Source organism: Gordionus sp. m RMFG-2023, chromosome 3 (assembly GCF_954871325.1).
Source record: "Gordionus sp. m RMFG-2023 chromosome 3, tfGorSpeb1-WG-v2, whole genome shotgun sequence".
In the NCBI taxonomy this organism is placed as follows: Eukaryota; Metazoa; Nematomorpha; class Gordioida; order Chordodea; family Parachordodidae; genus Gordionus; species Gordionus sp. m RMFG-2023.
Window position 1 is genome coordinate 12,372,290 of NC_088777.1, and position 18,636 is coordinate 12,390,925.

The 18,636-nt window shown below is 25.5% G+C and overlaps 2 protein-coding genes across 6 annotated transcripts; both read right to left on the bottom strand.

Annotated features, from left to right (window-relative positions):
- Positions 1-1,680: 1,680 nt before the first annotated feature.
- LOC135926236 (wee1-like protein kinase 2) lies at positions 1,681-7,689 on the bottom strand. The gene is made up of 10 exons (XM_065462037.1): positions 6,933-7,689; positions 6,845-6,887; positions 6,623-6,792; positions 6,364-6,485; positions 6,166-6,312; positions 4,937-5,041; positions 3,953-4,098; positions 3,636-3,743; positions 2,144-2,289; positions 1,681-1,918 (listed from the first exon to the last, which is right to left on the bottom strand). The coding sequence occupies exons 1-10, from the start codon at positions 7,610-7,612 to the stop codon at positions 1,750-1,752; spliced, it is 1,836 nt and encodes a 611-aa protein (XP_065318109.1). The 5' UTR covers positions 7,613-7,689; the 3' UTR covers positions 1,681-1,749.
- A 1,765-nt stretch (positions 7,690-9,454) lies between these two features.
- On the bottom strand, positions 9,455-18,416 carry LOC135926112 (cyclin-H-like). Of its 5 annotated transcripts, XM_065461803.1 has the most exons (10): positions 18,300-18,416; positions 16,947-17,075; positions 14,745-14,818; positions 13,796-13,895; positions 12,538-12,639; positions 12,374-12,481; positions 11,231-11,286; positions 10,817-10,915; positions 10,004-10,071; positions 9,455-9,692 (listed from the first exon to the last, which is right to left on the bottom strand). In XM_065461803.1, exons 1-10 carry the CDS (start codon positions 18,414-18,416, stop codon positions 9,499-9,501), a joined length of 1,047 nt encoding a protein of 348 aa, XP_065317875.1. In that variant the 3' UTR covers positions 9,455-9,498. The 5 variants fall into 5 exon arrangements, with proteins under 5 accessions (XP_065317875.1, XP_065317878.1, XP_065317877.1 ...); XM_065461806.1 differs by lacking the exon at positions 16,947-17,075; XM_065461805.1 differs by lacking the exon at positions 12,538-12,639.
- Positions 18,417-18,636: the final 220 nt, after the last annotated feature.

The window sequence follows — 18,636 nt, forward strand, 5'->3', positions numbered from 1 at the left end:
GTTGACCCATTTGGTTGGGTTGGTTCATTTTCTAGACCGAAAACCTAATCAAAAACCATGCTAATTCGACCCATCGAAGCAATTTAACCACACTATATTATACTGTATTTTTTAAAAATTTTATGATTTAGGTCGAGTTTTTAATTCAGATCAACCACCAAAGTTCTTCATTTATATTTATTATTTTTTTGTCGTTGAATTTTATGCATTCAAGATTGATAATTAATCGATATTGAATAAATCAAGGTATGTTAATTTATATTCTCTAATATTATAATTTACTTTATGAAGAACATGTCAAAAATACTTATTTTCTCCTATGAAGATGATTTAACTCTGCCTTAGCCCTATATGGAACATTTTTTATTCAAATAAGGAATATAAAGGGTACCAAGTCTACACTTTGTAAGTGTAGAATGTGCTTTAATTCAAACATTTCAACCTCGATATCCTTCAACTCAAATCTAAAAAAAATCATATGAAAGTAAAAATATGAATTAGGATTAAATCTTAATATAGATAAAAATATTGATGTGAAGATTACTGTGAACATAATCTAATAAGATTTTTTTAAAATAGATTATTTTTTATATATTTGTAATAAATTCCCCCAATTAAAATTATTATTTATTAAATATAATAAAATCTCCCATCCTTTGTTCCAGTTGAAGGTGTTTAGCGCAGGGAAATGTTGAACACTAGGCCCTATATGATCAAAATTTTGAAAATCAATTATTAAAAATAAATAAAAGTTATTACAAAAATAACTTATCTTAAAATGTATTATTTTTATTATCTCTGAGAAATAAATATAAAGTAAATTTATATATATATATTGAATTTTAAAGTAACTTGTTTCTTTTTATGAATAACGAAAACGCCTTCCCTTTTTAACAAAGTAACGAGTTCTTTTTCAAAAGTAATAAGTAAGGCTTAAAAAGATTATTTCATAGTACAAAATTTTATTTAATTAAATTTTTGTCATCACAAAAGGAAGATCTATATAAAAACCAATTTGTACATATATAATTTATCCAGAAATTATTAATCTTGGAATATATAATATAGTATAATTCTCAACAGGGCAATTTAATATATAGGACAAAAAAAATTTTAAGTTATAAAATTTATATATTTTTTTTAAATTTTATTTTTTAATATACTTTTTTTAAAGGATAATGATTTCAAGACTATTATAAGAGATGACAAGGAAATACAAAAAAATATATTGGCAAATATAATATTAATGGATATAACAAAAACGGATAAACTGTAAATACAATATTAATCAATAGAAATAAGCTTCCTTATCGTGAAAAAAATATAAGAATTTCCATTGCTTCATGAAGAACTTTATAAAAAATATAAATTCATGAAAAAATAAAATTATTTTAAAAAAAATTTATATCTTCAAACTTTTAAGTGTTATACAGAAATCTCAGGGAAAATTATTAATTATATGTTATATATATTTTTTTAAATAACAGTGGTTGTTGGGTTATGTGTAAAAATGAAAGTTATAATTCTATAACAAAATTTAAATATATATATAAATATTATATTAGAAGTATATAAAAAAATTCGGAATATTTTAGCGCATGTATAAAAATAATAAAGGCGATAAATTTCTCATAAAAAAAGTCAATAAAATAATGATAAAATAGTAATGTATTTCTTTTCTTCACTGTTTACATTATATATTTTTTTTTATATCAATATATATGGACAAATAAAAAATATATATGGTATTTAAAAATCTTTAACGCTTAGACTCCTTTTCACTCCGATCCCTATTACCAATTTCTTGGGATTAATAGCCAATGTGGGTAAAACGATGCCCTTTGTTCTATCGTAACTCTCCAAGCTCTGACAATGTCTTTTATAGGACATGTTCTCAGATTCTGCCGCTTCTAATTTCCTAATTAAATAATATTTTTGTTTTTGAAAATATGAACATGTATATTGAAAATAAAATGGTAAAATATAAGAGGTAGAGGAGTGCAAATCAATTTCATTATTATTATTTAGAAAAAGTTGATCATCATCGAATTTTTAAAATCAATGTTTTGATGAAGCAATAGAAGAAGAAAGAGAAAAGGGTATAAAAAGGAAAGAAGCGAGTGACACATTTTTTAAGAAATACTTTATTAATATTTGGTTCTTGAATCTTTCGGCGTTGAGTTCCTTTTTCAGTTCGACCTTGGTTTTGTTGGATAGGGGGCAAAGGGTGGGATGTCTGATGAGCAAATTAGCCGATGGCCTATCTTTGGCCAGTGGACGTAACATGTCCTATTTTATATTTAAAATATGTAAAAAACAATTTTATCGATGGTTTCATAGAAAAAATAATTAATGAGAAATTTTAAACTCATCAAACATATATTTAGAAATCGTAGTTACTTGTGTACATATTTTTTTTCTTCTAAAAATGTTAGAACGACGTGAAAGTTTTTAAAGGATGAATAGAATATAATCATAATATAATACATTTAAAAAATCGGTGATCAATAAAGATCTGTCAATTAATGTCACTTAATTCTTGATTGTGGTAATAGTGGAAAAAACGATAATAACTCCTTATTTATAATTTTATACCCAACTCACATTTCTATATTTTTGATATTTTATATATTTATTAAGTTCCTAACGCCAAACACGGCCTAAACTGCACCCGCAACCAAGGTCGCCATCTCCAACATAAAGCTATTAATAAAATCATCCATAATGCTTTTAATAAGGCTAAAATACCCAACATCCTTGAACCTACCAATCTCTTGTTACAGGACGGCCTCAGACCCAATGGTTTAACCTGCACCCCCTGGTCCAATGGGAAATCCCATATTTGGGACACAACCTGTGTCTCCTCTTCCCTTCATCAATTAATTCAAACCCTCTTACTTGTGGGGAAAATATAAAAATTAATAATTATTCAAAATTAAATAACTTTATATTTCAGCCAATAGTCATATTAACTAACGGCAATTTTTCACAGTGTACATATTTTTTTTAAAAAACTTTATCACAAATTTTTTTTAACATAACACGAAAATCGCGAATCCTTATTTCTTAAACAAAAGCTTCAACGAGAAATTTTTAAACACAAATATACTTGTTTTTAGGTACATATTCATTATAAGCTCTTTTTAGAGCCTTCGATACTTATAATATATAGATTTATTTTTATTTAGTAATTTTACATATTTTTATATACTTGTTTTAATTTATCATTTTTTTAAATAAATAAAAAGTATCAATAAATTATTTATATAAAAATTTTGAAGATTTAATAAGAAATAAAAAATTTATGAACATTTTTATGAGTGTTGAAAATAAAGCAAAATTGAAATAATTATTTTTTATTTAATTAATATTTAAATGTTTTATTAGTAAACGTGCTTGCAAATAATAATATATTTTAAGTTAATATGCGCGTTTTTTTTCTCTAAAAAATATATTATTTTTTAAATTTTCCATATTCGCATAAATTACAAAGCTACCAAAATAAACAAATTGATATCTAATATATATCTTCATGTATATTCTTTTTATTACGACATAGAAATAGGTAAATGCATTAATATAATATTTAATAGGCAAAGATATTATGTTATGTTTATCATTCTAAAAAAACAAACTTGAATAAGTATATTGAGCTCCTTTGAATAAGGGGTTAAGAATGGTATCTCACCATTCCTCAATCTCTGCCATTCATCCCCGTTGGGTGGTAAGGGGGTGTTGCTAGCCTACAAAGAAATGAGAAAAATATTAGTAAATATTAATACATCTACCATATTTATGGTGACAAGAGTCAAATAATGGGGGTGGGGCATCCCAAAATCAAAGAGATACCGTCAAAATTTATAGATGAATAGTTATCATATTATTTTAATGTTTATTCTTTCTCTAATTTTCATTTATTTTAATTCCTGCCTCCTTTCATTTATAGACTTACAGCTTCATAAAGCGATATTCCAAGGGAAAATATATCCGCTTTGGTTATGTCCGAATAATCCTCTTGCAAAATTTCGATGGGCAGATACCTACAATCTCCTTCTTCCACTTCTGGTTCTGTAAGAGATGTCACCAGGCCTAAATCACCTATCATAAAAAATAATAATCATCAATATTTGATAATTCCATGACAAATCACCCATTATTTTGGATGACCATTTTTAAAATGGATTAGTATGTAGGTTAAATAGATTGTATATTTTGTATAAATTAAAATTTTATAATTCTAGCTCAAATAGAACCGGAATTATGGGGATTCAAAGTGCAAAAAAGAGCCATTTGGTTTTAATAATCTCAAATTATGATAAATATTTTGTCAAAAGCCACAAATTATATATCATTCATGACTTTAGACTAAAAATATTTTGAGATTTATATAAAATATACACACTATATAACCGAAATTTCATTATTTTAAAAAGAGTCATCAGCAAATTTGTTAATTAAAATTGTCAAAAAAATATTACACAAGCCTCTAAGATTTTGTTAATAGATGTCCAAACCTTTCTACCATTTATGAGCAAAATCTCTGGGCTTACTTTAAATTTTTTGGCTAAAATATTGGGTTAGCCCAATTTAAAAAACGAGCCATTTAATAACACTATTCAGTCGATATGTTATGGAATTACCCTATTATAGAAAAATACTAATAGTTTACAAATAAGAGACATCGAAAAAGCAAATAAGTTAGATTACCACCTTATACACCTAAAAATTGAAAACTTAATATTGATACCCTGTATAAAAATTTAGGGATAGATAGTGTCACTGATAAAAATTTATTGTAAAAGAACCCAATATTATATTATATACTAAAAAACCCCCGTATAGTGAATATTTATAATAGTAAACAAAAAATTTGTTCTCAAATGAGATTTCATTTTATATATTGATTATTTTATAGGAAAATATATATTCTTCTTACCAATCTTGTAAACTACCGCATCATGTTTTTCATCGTCACTTTCAAAACCTTCATCAGAGTTGTTGTAGAAAGTGGATGGGGTACACTTGGTAACGAAAATATTGCCTTAATATACAATGGATATTTTAAAATTGAATATTTATTAAACACAATATAGCAATAAGAAACCAAATGAAATAAAAAAAATTATATCTAAGGATTAATGAATGATTGATTATCCAACTTACAGTATGATGATAAATTTTACTTAAAAATAATATACCATATTTAGATCTTAATGGGAAAATAAATTATATTTCTACTAGAACAAAATATGGGGTGGAAAATGTAGTGATGAATGATATGTGTTATTTAATAAATAACACCATTTTACCAAAAAAAATGGTGAAAAATCAAATTTTTGGATTAGCAATGTGAATGTTCATTGTATATTCCAAAAGAAATGTTATAAAGCTTCCCTTTAAATGTGGCCAATATAGTTAAGTGAGTGCTAAAAATGGGCTCAAACTTTAGACACGAGCAAATTAAAATCCAATAGAAATTAGATGCAAATTAATTTTATATTTCTTTGAAGTTAAGCTTATATTTATTAAAAATTCTGAAGCTGAGGTGATATTTCTTGGCTAAAAAACTAAGGTTAGCCATTTATTTTGGTGAATAAAAAAGGACAAAAACTATTAGAAATAGAACAATTACCCAAATAGTGACTTCCCTAACCTGACTCCTTCACTCACATTGTGGAGATTCAACAAAAATAATAAATATCAATTTTAAAAAAAGAATTTTGCAATGTTTGCAAATTTATAAATTTCAAGGAAATGATTCATAATTTTTTTTTGTAAAATAGCTATGACTCATAATTTTTGTAAAATCACATTACAATATAAGTATGAAAAAATTAGAAAATGTTTATGAGATAAAGAATAAAAGTAACAAAGAATGAAGGAAAAAACAAAGAAAGGAAAAGAATAAAGAAGGAAAAAAATATAACAAGTGTTTCAGAAAATGGTTACCATTTTTTTTACAAAATTAACTTCTATAATTACTAATATAAGTATGCAATTCTAGAAAATATAAAAAATAAAAATTAGAACACTTATAAAATTAGAAATGTTATACAATCAATTATTTAAAAAATAGAATCTATTACAGGAAAATTTTTGTAATTTGAAAAACATCATATTTTGTTCAATAAAAAAAAATTTTTAAAAGGAAAAATATAAGTTTACTTGGTTTTATATCTAGGTGGGCAAGTTTGAGTGCATGAAAGTATTTTAGACCTTTCCCCACATGTATTAGGATAACTTTGAGATCCTCTTCGGGTATTTGAGTATTAAGGGATATGTTTTTCTTGTTGATATCTGCCAATGTTCCACCTAATGATGATATAACGATGTTTAAAGCTATCAATTTTGTTTATTTATTACCATTACAATATTCATTTTGAATAAATACTATGCCCTCTTCTGCCCAGGCTGAAAAGTACCTAACTATGTGAGGATGATTACCCAGGATGGCATGAGCACAAACTTCCTTTATTGCAGTATATCTAAGATAAAGATTATAAAAATGGTATTTACAAAAACCTAAATTTAGTGAATTTTAAAATTAGCCTTTGCTTAATAATAATTTTTTAAATTTAAAAAAATAAATGGAATAATCAATGTAATATTAATATATAATTACTCATTGATGGGGTTAGAAAGTGGTGTTTTAGACTTTTTAATGGCATAGTGACAGCCATCTAATCTATTGATACATTTATAAACATGGCCAAAATGCCCTGAGCCTAAACATGTTAGTTCAACAAATTCTTCTAAATATCTAGCTGCTTGGCTCTCTCTCATCCATACAATCTTTAACAGAAAGTGTTTTAAAAAGGCATTCTCAAATTATAAAAAAATATACTTGTTTATGAAGTGATTCTTTTGATAAGGAATTTTCCAATAAACTAAAAAAATGGAGGATATAATGTCAAATATAAATTTAATCTAACTTATTAGGGGACTCAGGTAAAAATCTCTTTTTGTCAGTTTGTGGTGTACTCTGTGTTAACCCATTCTGAATAGGGTTTTTTTCTATAGATGAATAGTGGTATTTCCGTTTTAAATTTTTCATTGATTTAAAAGGAGTTTGTGGTTTGTCAAATAGGTGTAAATTATTGAAAGATAATCGAGGGGGTGAAACTAAACATTCATCTTTGTCGGAATTATTGGATGTATTGTCACTAAAACTGATTTCATGTTGTGTTTTATCACAAATGGTTGTAAATAATGAGTTTGATTTTAACGTTGATAAGTTAATATCCTTTGCTGACGAGTGAGGATAAATTGGTGATCGAATCATATTAATATCATCGTTTTCAGAGTTAAGTTGATAAATTGGATGATCAAAATAATGTGGTTCACAATTTTTTATGTGAGGAGAGGAATGCCTAATTAATTTATTTTCATGGGTAAATGATAGGTTGTTTAGATTAAATGATATATCCGTATTGTAAGATTGATACGCAGAATCATTATTAATTTGATATTTGGATTTAGGATAAGGACTATGAGCAGAATTCATTAAGCTGTTTCTGCAATATTTATGTCTATTTTTTTTTGATAATGGAGATGTAGGTTGATTCATCTTATAGTTAGGAATGCAAAGAATCTCGTTTTCTTCCATTGTCATGCTAAGTATCTAATTACAGAATGTTATTTTAAATTGTCTTGAAAATATTATGAAAAATTTTTAAATTTCATGGAAAAATGTCACGTGAGAAATTTACTATAATACGCACTATAATTTATAATTAGTACTATTTGTAAAAATATTTGATAAAATGAGATATTAACTTGAACACTAAAATTTAATTAAATTAATTCTAATTAATTATATGCCCTTAAAATTTTATTTTTAAATATAATTTTATAGTTTTTTTTAAAAAATAAGTATAAATTTTATTAGAAAATATATCGAGTACTATTATATGCAAATAAATATTAATGAATTTATAATTTTAAAAAATATAGCGGAAAACGGAAAAGAAAATAAGAAGAGTAAATATATGAAAGTTCCATAAAAAATTGACTTTTGTTGAGGTTAATATAGTTTGCTTTGAATATAGCCATGGGCAGCCTCTAATGGGAAGGTAGAAATCTTCTTAAATTGCAATATTCACTAAGACCTGGAAACTTCATTCATGCTATCTGATTCTGCTATCAGTATCGTTAGCACATCATCTATTAAAGCATTACTGTCTGCAGCATAAAAATTCAGACACAACTATATAGAAACACTAAGAACTACACAACCATACTTTAACAAGCTTCATTCCCTTTAACACTACATATAATTTATTTCACTGTATATTATTTTTAGTTGTCCTTTAATTCCATATTCCCTTTCCTTCGCCGCAGTCATATAGTAGAAACGAGGTTTCCAGCTCTTGGTGATCATTGTTATCGTTGAAGAGCAGGGCCCTGTGTGCTCTGTGCTCACGATCTGATCCATAGACTAGAATGCTTATCTAGATTCTCCTCGGTGGAAATATATTGAATATTTTTTGAGAATCCTAGCTTGATCAAGTCTTAGTATTGACTATTTAATGTGGGGGATCTTGATCTTCCTTTCATGCAAACGTTGTAGACTTTTATATAATCCGATAAGATCGCAGTTAATCCCCTCTCTAGTCGGAATAATGCGCTGATTTATCTTACTTTAATATATTAAAAGGTGAGGTCAGGAACCTGGAAAAAAAATTCGAAACCAGTATCGGATTCGAATTGAAAAAAAATGGAAGCCGATCTATTTTAAAAACCATCAAAGTAGAGATGTGTAACAGTAAGTACGGGCCTATTTTTTAAAAAAAATCAGGTTCGGGCTGAGTCATGCCTAATATTTAAAAAAAAAACTGGGCCAGGCCTTAGAAATTTTTTTAAATATATCTATGTTTAATTTTTTATTTAAATTTAAAATATTCGATTTTATTCATAGAAACTAGACGCCATATAACATATATCTTTTATTTTGAGTAATTATAAAAATTAATTTCTATATTTAAATAAATTCGGTCCGGGTAAGCTAAACTTTTTTAAAAAAATTAGGTCCGATGCAGATCACTAATGTAAAGTTTATATTATAAAAATGTTAACGAGTACGACATAACATGCTCATTATATTGTGATTTCTAAAAATTAGCATAAAAGATTTATATTTCTAATTAAAATAAACGTTGCATGTTTAAAATATTTTTATTTTATAAAGCAGTTTTATTATCATTTACATGATATAATATATTTTTTAATTTTAGGCTAAAAGTTTTAAAAATTTTATTCGTTTTAATTCTTAAATATTAAAAGAGGGATAGTAATCAATATTTATAAAGAGTTAAAGATTACTAAGCTTATAAATATGTTCTCTTAAAATTTTTATTATAAATTCACTTTTATACAACACGATAAATTATATATCTGTGTAGTTAAAGGAACAATAAACAAACAACTCATAATTTTAAATCTTTATTTTGTAACATATATTTAAAATTATGTATATACATATAATATGAATATCTATAATTAGTCATCAGGAAAATCGTCCAACCCCATTTCTATTCTTATTTTGCGAGTAAACTCAGGAGCATCTGGATTATTTTCCGGATTCCTACATTTCTCTAATTTTGATTCTATAATTTTTATATTGGGATTTTTGTCGATTGCATAAAATTTTTCGCTATTTGAGAACACAGATGATGAAGCTAACTCTTGGATCTCTTAATAATTTTTTTAAATTGTAATTTAAATATATTATTTGGTTACAATAATTTAAGGGAGTTGAAAACAAGAAAAAATATTAATAACTGATGTTGAAAATATGAATTATAACATTGAGGTCTTGAGTCGAATAAGGGGAACAACAATTATTTTAGTTTTAAAAACAAAATCCTTACTGGACCCGTGGAAATATAAATAACATACTGTCCGTTATAAAAATTTAAAAATAAAGTGGATGAACCAATAATACGAGTTAAAAATAAGCTTAATCAAATTTTTGATACAGTTAATAAAAAAAATGTATATTAACTTTTAATCGAATTTTGCAAGATCGATTTATCTTCTAGTGTGCTATTTTCGTACAACAATTCCACGTAGCTTATAAAATACGAATAAAAATAATATTTAGAGTTAATTAAATAAGCTATATCCTCTAGTCTTATATATAAATAAAATTTTGTATTTTGTTAACATGGGAATATTTTTATAAACGGCGAATTTATCAAAACTACTGAAATTTGTATTTAGTTATTAATAAACCATAAGAGAAAAATTTATATAAATAGGCAAAATGAATGGGAAAGAGGGAGGGGGGCAGCAGGCGACGATCATTATTTTCATGGGCTGATATGAGATAGGATTAGTTTATAATAGATATAAGGTTAGATTAATATAGGATTCATCATTTTTATAATTAGTCACGTGCCCCTTTGAAGGCCGGGGTAAAGCGATTGACCAGGTAACAATGTTAACGTAAATAACATTTTAACTCTTGAGTAAAGACCTTAAATTTGGAGTGATATGTATTTTTATATATAACCTGGGTTCATATTTTTAAAATCTTCTAGGTTAAACATATTTTGCCAACAAAACCGTTTTTTATTCGAAAATTATAAGAATCATCCTTAATCAAAATTCATTATCTATTTAAAAATGTGTATAAATGTTCCTGAAAATCATAGCTAGGAAGCTAACTAGAAGTCACGCAATTTGTATAAATATATCGCATTGGGGTAAAGATGTTATGGGTAAAACGGTCAAATTGTTCCGCCTAATTTAAGCTGCAAAAAAATAATTTTGAAATAAAAAAAATATATTTTGAGCAATGAAATATAATTTTTACATATAGTCGCATATGTGAAGAATACTTGAAACGATGTAACCACAATGGGCGTACTCGAAATGTGCTATTTTTATGATTTCATAGCAATCCCTTCCCGTACTGTATTGATTAGTTAATATTTAAAAATATAACTAGATTTCAAAATTGCTAAAATTTTGCTTAATAAAACAATATAGCTCTTAAAGTTTTATAGGTAAAGAGCTACCATTTTAGGTGGGAGATACGATTACATATAAATCTATATTTTTTTCTATTTGTTTTTGTTTTAAATTTTTATCGTAAAAATGCAATATACCAATCGTTTTACCCCGATTTCCCTTACTGGATTAATTTTTCCATGATATGTTTAATATTCTTTAAAGGGCATAATGACGAGAATAAGAAAAAATGTTAAAATATTATATTAAAATTAACTTGGTCAAATCTTCTCCAATCTTCTGACTGCTAACTACTAAGGATGTCAAGGCTATCTATTGCAAAGATTTAAATTAAAAAATTATTAAAAAATGAACGCATTCAATACCGCATTTATCAAAAAGAATATTGTCAATAAATTTGTGGTGCGATTATGCTACATCCCCAATTTTTACAGCGAATTCATTTTTTAGTTTAAATGCTAACCTTTATTTTGCTTTATTTCTTAATTATTATATCCACTAATTACTTCGTTGTTAGTGGCCTCTTAGGAAACTTATAAAACTAACTTGTACAATGGGTATTTTTAAAAACAAAATTATATAGACGAAAATTTGTTTTGGTAAGGTTAAAATAAATAGGAATCGAAAGTAATATTTAAAATAAAATTGATTCAATTAAAAAATTTTTTTTAAAAAAGGAGCATTATTGAGAATGAAGTCCTTGGCGCCCAAAGATTAAATGTCAGAAAACTATGAACAAATTATATTTTCTTAACAATAAACTATTATAAGAAATGCTTAAAAAGAGAACCGAAGAGTTGTCAATACATTCGAACAATTATAAATCTGTTCGATCATATCCACTGCCTCAAATAAATCGATTTATTAATAATAGAAGAAGTTTGATATTTAAATAAAGTGGAATTTATTTTTTTTAATTAATACAAAAAAAAATTAAATCGTCACCATTTAATCTTTAATTAACGATTTTAATTATTAAAAAAATACACAGTTTATGAACAACAAATATTAATTCATTTTATTTTCAATTTAATTTTTGTTAATAAATATTTCCCCTCTTTATAACTCTTGATAAGTCATATCAAAATTTTATTTGACCATCAATTCCGTTTCTAAATGTTGTATCATCAATTTAAAAATTCTAAAGCCGTTAAAAAAATTCGTACGAACAGAAATAAATTTCTAAATCGCAAAGAACCAACATAACATAAATTTGTTTAAAACAGGAATGGAGCTAAACCTTTTTAAAATAAGAACAGGAAGGAAACTGAACCATTATATTTAACTAATAAGACACCCCTGACAAAGATTATCACGCGTTAAGAGAAATTGAATATTTAAATTTATGTTTGTAATTATACAATAATATTTATTTTCTTTAATTAGCGTCTCTTTATACTTGTGAAGGGGTGAATAAAAAGCATGCATTCGTAAAGAGAAGTGCGTCTAAAAACATGCCAGATCCTATCCTCAGTTTATCCGGGTCTTTCAACAATGGATAACGAGTCTTATAAATATATACGTGATGAATAAATAGATCATGATAAAAGAATAAAATGTTACTTTGATATCGATGAAAAAACCCTCCAAAGGTCGGTACGGTGTGTGAACGATCATTTGAAATTTGAGTCGTTCTATTATTTTCATCTCGTGGCTTATTATAACCTTTTTGAGAGAATTAAAAAAAATCTCGGGTTATAATTATCATATCAATAAATTTCCATTTTAAACAAGGTTTCACATACTCTTCAAAATCAAAAAATTGGAAATTTCCACGCTTTTAGTTTTCTCAATTTCTATTTTGTGTGTTTTTTTAGAATGTTCACGATCTTAATCATTTTTTTTAAAAAAATTTCCTCATTCAACTATCAAATTACCCAGATTAAGAAGGGTATATTATTTTTTATTACACGAATTTGTATATAAAAATTGTATTTTTTTTAGCATAGTATATATTAGCTTATTTAACTAAGTTAATTATCATTGTTAATGTATTTGAAAAGTAAGAAACTAATTGTAATTTACAGAATATTAAGGATAACAATTAATTTGTATAATTAAGTTATTTTCGATTTCAAGGTTTCCTTAAACTTAATTTATATACAATCTTTATGGTAATTTATTAAGATCGCTGTAATCGCAATGTAAGAATTAAATTTTTACCTTATCAAATTAATTTATCAAATTAATAAGTTTTACAATTTTTAATTATTTTCTCTTCTCAATTTATGGAATTAGAGCTTCAAATTATAGCCCAAGATGATGTTAATGATCTAATAAGGACAATTAATTTATATTAGTTGTTATTTTATATTTCACGTGGTCAAAAATAAAATTTTCGCCTCGAATATTCATTTTAATTAGAAAACTATGATTGACTGGTTGTTTAATTTTTGATGTTTAGGATCTGATTTGGAGTCTTCTCAAAGGAAGATAACCAATAAAACAATTAAATTAGATTCTATTATTCATTTATCAATAGTCTACTTATTTTATATACAACCTGAAAAAAAAATCCAATATCGTTGAATATTTTTTATTTTCCAATTTTCCTGCAATTTTTCAGTTTTACCCCAACTTTTCCTGGAAATCTCCCCTAAATATAGTTCCTGGGATTTTTCTATCCTATATCTCAATACACGGAGACCAGTGTAGAAATAAATCGTTGTGGGGGAAAGAAATTATATTAAAATTTTCATTTTTTTGACAATTTTTTTTAAAATTAATTTTCTTCGTTGGGTTATATATTTTTCTAAATCAAGTTTTTATTACCTCACGTTTTAAATAATAATAAAAAATTTTATAGATTTTTTAAAAATACTTCAGCCAATTTTTTCTTATCACCTTTGATGTTACTGAGAAATTGAGGTAGTGTCAGGTTATATTCGTCAACTTTGCAAGCTAAAAATAGGCAGGTGACCCTTAAAATTTTTTTTAAAGAATTTAAAAAAGAAACGATAAAATAATATAATATTTTTATTTATAAGATAAGGTATTTATTTAAAAGTTAGATAAGATTTATATATAAACATAAAACTTATTTATGATATATAACTTTAAAAATTATTTTTTAGTATATTATTATTTATAATTGTAAAAAAGTATATCATTCAAAAATTGATTAATAAAAAAAAAATAATTAACTTAGGATATTTGACAATTAAAATTTGTTGTAAATTTATTGGAAGGTGTGGAGAAGTGTAGTATTTAAATTTTTTAATGGCCGTTTTTTTATAATAAAATTAAGTTTACTTTTAATATAAAACAACAAAAAAGGGAATTTAATTTAAGGTAAAAAAAGGTGGGTATTTAAAAAAAAATGTTTTATTGTTCTTAATAGAATTTAAAAAGATCAAAGATAAGTTAACAATACCTGTAAAATAAATGTACATAATTCCATTTTTAAAAAACTTATTAGTTAATTAACAACTTAAAGTTTATTTTTTAAAAAATGGCCGTTAAACTTTAAATTTTGAAAAATATGTCAATTTAAAAAAAAATAAATATAAAAACTAAAATTTTATTTTGAATTTATTAAATAAAATGTAATGATTCTCTTCTGTGTTTTAAGATAAACAGATGTTACCAATACATAAAAATGTTTATAAATCATAAAAATGTGTGCGAAATATGCGTTTTTAACAAAAATTGTCATAAAAATATAAAAGTTTTTTTTAGGTGTTAGTTAAAATGTAAAAAAAATTAATAATTAAAATTATGTAATAATTTTATTATTTTTTTTTACTTTTATTTTTTAAAAAAAATCTTACAAAATCTCTTTCGGGTGGAAGTCGATGACAGATGTGACTAGGTAGAACCTTTTGTAGTAAGTGAAAGCCATGTCCTAAAATATTATAATAAATATATAACTTTCATATTGAATGGTAATTTACTTTATTTCATTCAAATTACTATTAATAGTATATATATATATTTCATAGACCTGCAGGCCCAGTCCGGCCCCAAACCGGGGTAACGAACTGGGCCATATTTTATTATTCCAAATATACCCGGGTTTGGCCTAAAAAAAAATTTTTTAAATACCCGGGCTAGTTCGAATATTTTAAATTGCCATTAATAATCTATAAAAATTAAAATCAAATATAATATAATATATTTTAAAAAGGCCGGGCCTGAAAATATTAAACCTGGGCCGAGGCCTAAATGAGTTTTTTAAAAAAATCTGGGCCGGGCCGCGCAAATGATAGCTATCCAGGTCTCTGATATATATATTCCCGGGATCCGGAAACCGCGTGAAATCAGATTTTATGGGGAGAAAAAATATAAAATTCCAAAAGAAATTATATTTTAATATTTATAAAATTATATTTGTGGTTTTAATTCAACCAACCAAAAAAAAAGTATTAAAATAAAACCTGTCCAGTAATTGGACAGATAAAAAGACAAAAGGACAGGACAGAAATACCTCTAATTTTAACAAAATATTTGGTATGCTTAGAAAACGTATTTTGTTGTTCTGGTTAGTTGCTTATTTTCGAAAATAAATATCAGAGGTTTGTAAGCTCGGACCAAAGCCTCGCCTCCCTTTAAAATAGTTGTAAGACAAAAAATTTGGGCCGGACCGATTTAAATTTTAAAAAATAATTATTTCAATTAACCAGTTAGAAAATCGCATAACCAACCATACATTCACGTTTAGAGCGAATTCACAGCGAAATATGGCTTAACAATACTAGCTAAATATGACTCGTTATTCATCGCCGCAAATTCGCTCTAACTGTAAATTCAAGGTAATGGAGCGTTTAATATTCATTTACCGGTTCATATTATTCAATTTCCCATTGAATATACACAAAAATACCGTCAAAATTATTCAAAATAAAAAAAAATTAACAAATTCCCAGGGGTCTGACCGTAAGATGATCCAAAATTAAAATACGGGATGGGCCAAAAATATTTTTTTTATTTTTAAATCCAAACTGGGCCCTAAAACTTTAACTTTTGCGAGCCTCTCATAAATATATAAATTGCCATATTAAATCTAGCATTCCTCAGTTTTTAGGTTTATCAATTTTAAAAGACCTCAAATTACCATTATAACTACAAGTAGATTAACGCATATACCTTCTAATTTTCGATCCGTTGTTATTTTATCTTCCTTAATTTATTCCCATAATAATATAAAAACTTTTTAGAGGTGGGGGAGGGGTGTATATATGGAAAGGGGTGATATATATTCTATTTTGTATTTTTTTTATCTCTAATTCAAAGTATAAACTTGTATAAAAAAAGCTTATCATTGGATTTATAGTTAAATTTAATGGAATAAGGATATAATTTTAAAAGAATTGCTGTAAATACATATAACATTATAGCAGCCAACGTGTGGATATTAGAATTAGATAACTTGAGGAAAATGCTTTTATGGGCCGAGCTAGGCCATAGCTTAAATATGGCAAAACAAATTAAACTTAAAATTAGTCTAATTTATGTTTTTTGCATTCATAAAAAATCATTGGGAGCCGTAAAATTATTTTATGGGCTGGACAAAACTTTTTACTGGCCGAAAAACATCCAAAAATTTCCTTAGGTCGACCAATAATTTAAATGATCCAGCTACCATTAAAGAATTTCAAAAATATCGAAAGACATTCATTATTAACTTAAGATATATTAAAGACCACATAAATCTACAAATTTGCAGATTGATTCCCATCATAATCTGTATTGTTTTTAAAAACTAGCTAACCCAATATTTTAGCCAATATTCAAGCCAGAGATTTTGTTTATAGATGGGAGAAAGGTTTGGACATCTATTAACAAAATCTCGAGGCTAGTGTAATATTATTTTGGCTTTTATCTTAATTTTAAATCAGATAAATCGAACTGTTTAACCTTTTATATAAGGAAAAAAACACCGATATAACATTAAATACATTATACTAAAATAAAAAAATAATTGCGCAAAAAAAATATTATCATGATTTTAATAAATTATTTATTATTCAAACCACAACTGATCTGGGTATTTCGTAAAAGTAAAGTGTGTAAAAGTCCCATAACTTTTTTTCGTAATATAATTGTAATTCTTTCTCCTCCTCTAGGGTCAAAAATACGTCATCCAAGCTTTCAATAAAACCCTAGTGAATATTTTATATATTTTTTTAAAAAAAAGATATAAATATATAGAAGCATATATTTTTTGTTTAAATTTATTATTAAAGATGTTAAAAGTATATAACAAAAATGGACTTATTTGGCCAGTGGCTTATTTGGATGAGAACCATTAAGGCATTTACCCCCCCCCCCTCCCCCACGACTCTTAACATCTTTATTTTAAAATAAATAAGATTTCACAATTAAAATGTGATTTATTTTTGAACTGAACAGCCCCCCCCCCCCCCAAGCAAAATCCTAACAAAGGTTTAGACATTGTTTTTTTGAAAAAAATATTGAGTTAGCTCATTTTTAAAAATCAGCTCAAATGGAGTGATTTTAATAACTACCATGAATTATCTAAGTCTGGTAAATTTTTATCTAAAAATATTGTTTGCCCCTATTCAGAAATAAATTTCATCTCCAGCATAAAATAAAATTCTTGATTATTATTATTACTCTTAAAGTAAAAATGAAACTTTCTAATTTATAAAGTAATTTTCATAAAGGTGTTTTATATTTAATTAAAAAAATATTTATATAAGTGCATCATCACTAATGCTAATACACAATTTAAAATCTAAATTAATTCAAGTAACTCCTTTTTATTTCAAGTCAATTTTTAATCGCTACTAATATAATAATAATACAATTTTCCATGTAAAATTATTCCATAAAAATAAATAACTCCTTTTTTTTAAATCGAATAATTTATTATAAAAACACAACACACCATCCATTACTAAACTTAAGTGTGAGGGGTGATAATATATGATCAATAATATACAAACACATATATATCTTTTGGAAAACATTAATTCTAACCTAAAATTTCTAAAAATATGTTAGCACATAATATTAAATGTATAAATAATAAATTTATTGAAATAAAATTTGGTTAAAAAATGTGATAGTGCCTAAATTATTAAGAACCCAAATTATGAGGTTTTATAAATTTTCATCTTTAAGATCTCTACCCCCCCCCCTTATTTCTTTAATAAGTAAGTTTAACTTGCAAACTAAACTAATTTTTAGTGTTAAAAAAATAGAAATTTCAGCATTCACAATTTATTAAACACCAAGGTTTCAAAATTCTGCATAATGTAAATATTAATAATTACCCCTGTATTAGTTTAACAAAAATATAATTTGATTTTAAAGTTGATTGTTTCTATTTGAAACCTCTAAAAGTTTTTAATTATTATCACTTGAAATTTTTCCGTGAACTTAATTATATAGTTTTGTGAGGATTCGTATTTTAATTTATCAAGTATACTCTCATCTGAAAATACCCAATGTTTTTTCTGAGTACTATTAGAAAACATCAGTTGGTATATTTATATCAATCATTTGGCAGGCGTCAAATAATAAAATGCAAATTTAAATGCTAATAAAAAAATTACTACCCTGCACTGCATTCACAGTTAGCGCGAATCGCCAAGTATACAATTCGCAAATTTGTGTATATTTTATATATTCGCTGCTAATTCCCTGCGTAAGACCAAAAAAATGGTTACCAGTCAAATCTATAAACAAAATCTTGGA

Bases quoted from the DNA above. Each gene is read 5' to 3' on its own strand.
- LOC135926112 (XM_065461803.1), bottom strand. From the start codon at position 18,416: ATGTTTTCTAATAGTACTCAGAAAAAACATTGGGTATTTTCAGATGAG. The intron at 12,482-12,537 runs GTAACATTTTAT...TATATTTATAAG, and splicing joins GTTTTTTCATCGATATCAAA to ACTCGTTATCCATTGTTGAA. The intron at 10,072-10,816 runs GTAAAAATTATA...GTATTTTATAAG, and splicing joins CTTCACATATGCGACTATAT to CTACGTGGAATTGTTGTACG.
- LOC135926236 (XM_065462037.1), bottom strand. From the start codon at position 7,612: ATGACAATGGAAGAAAACGAGATTCTTTGCATTCCTAACTATAAGATG. The intron at 5,042-6,165 runs GTAAACTTATAT...TTGTATATTAAG, and splicing joins CCACCTAGATATAAAACCAA to GCAATATTTTCGTTACCAAG. The intron at 2,290-3,635 runs GTTTGTTTTTTT...AATATAAAATAG, and splicing joins AGCTCAATATACTTATTCAA to GACATGTTACGTCCACTGGC.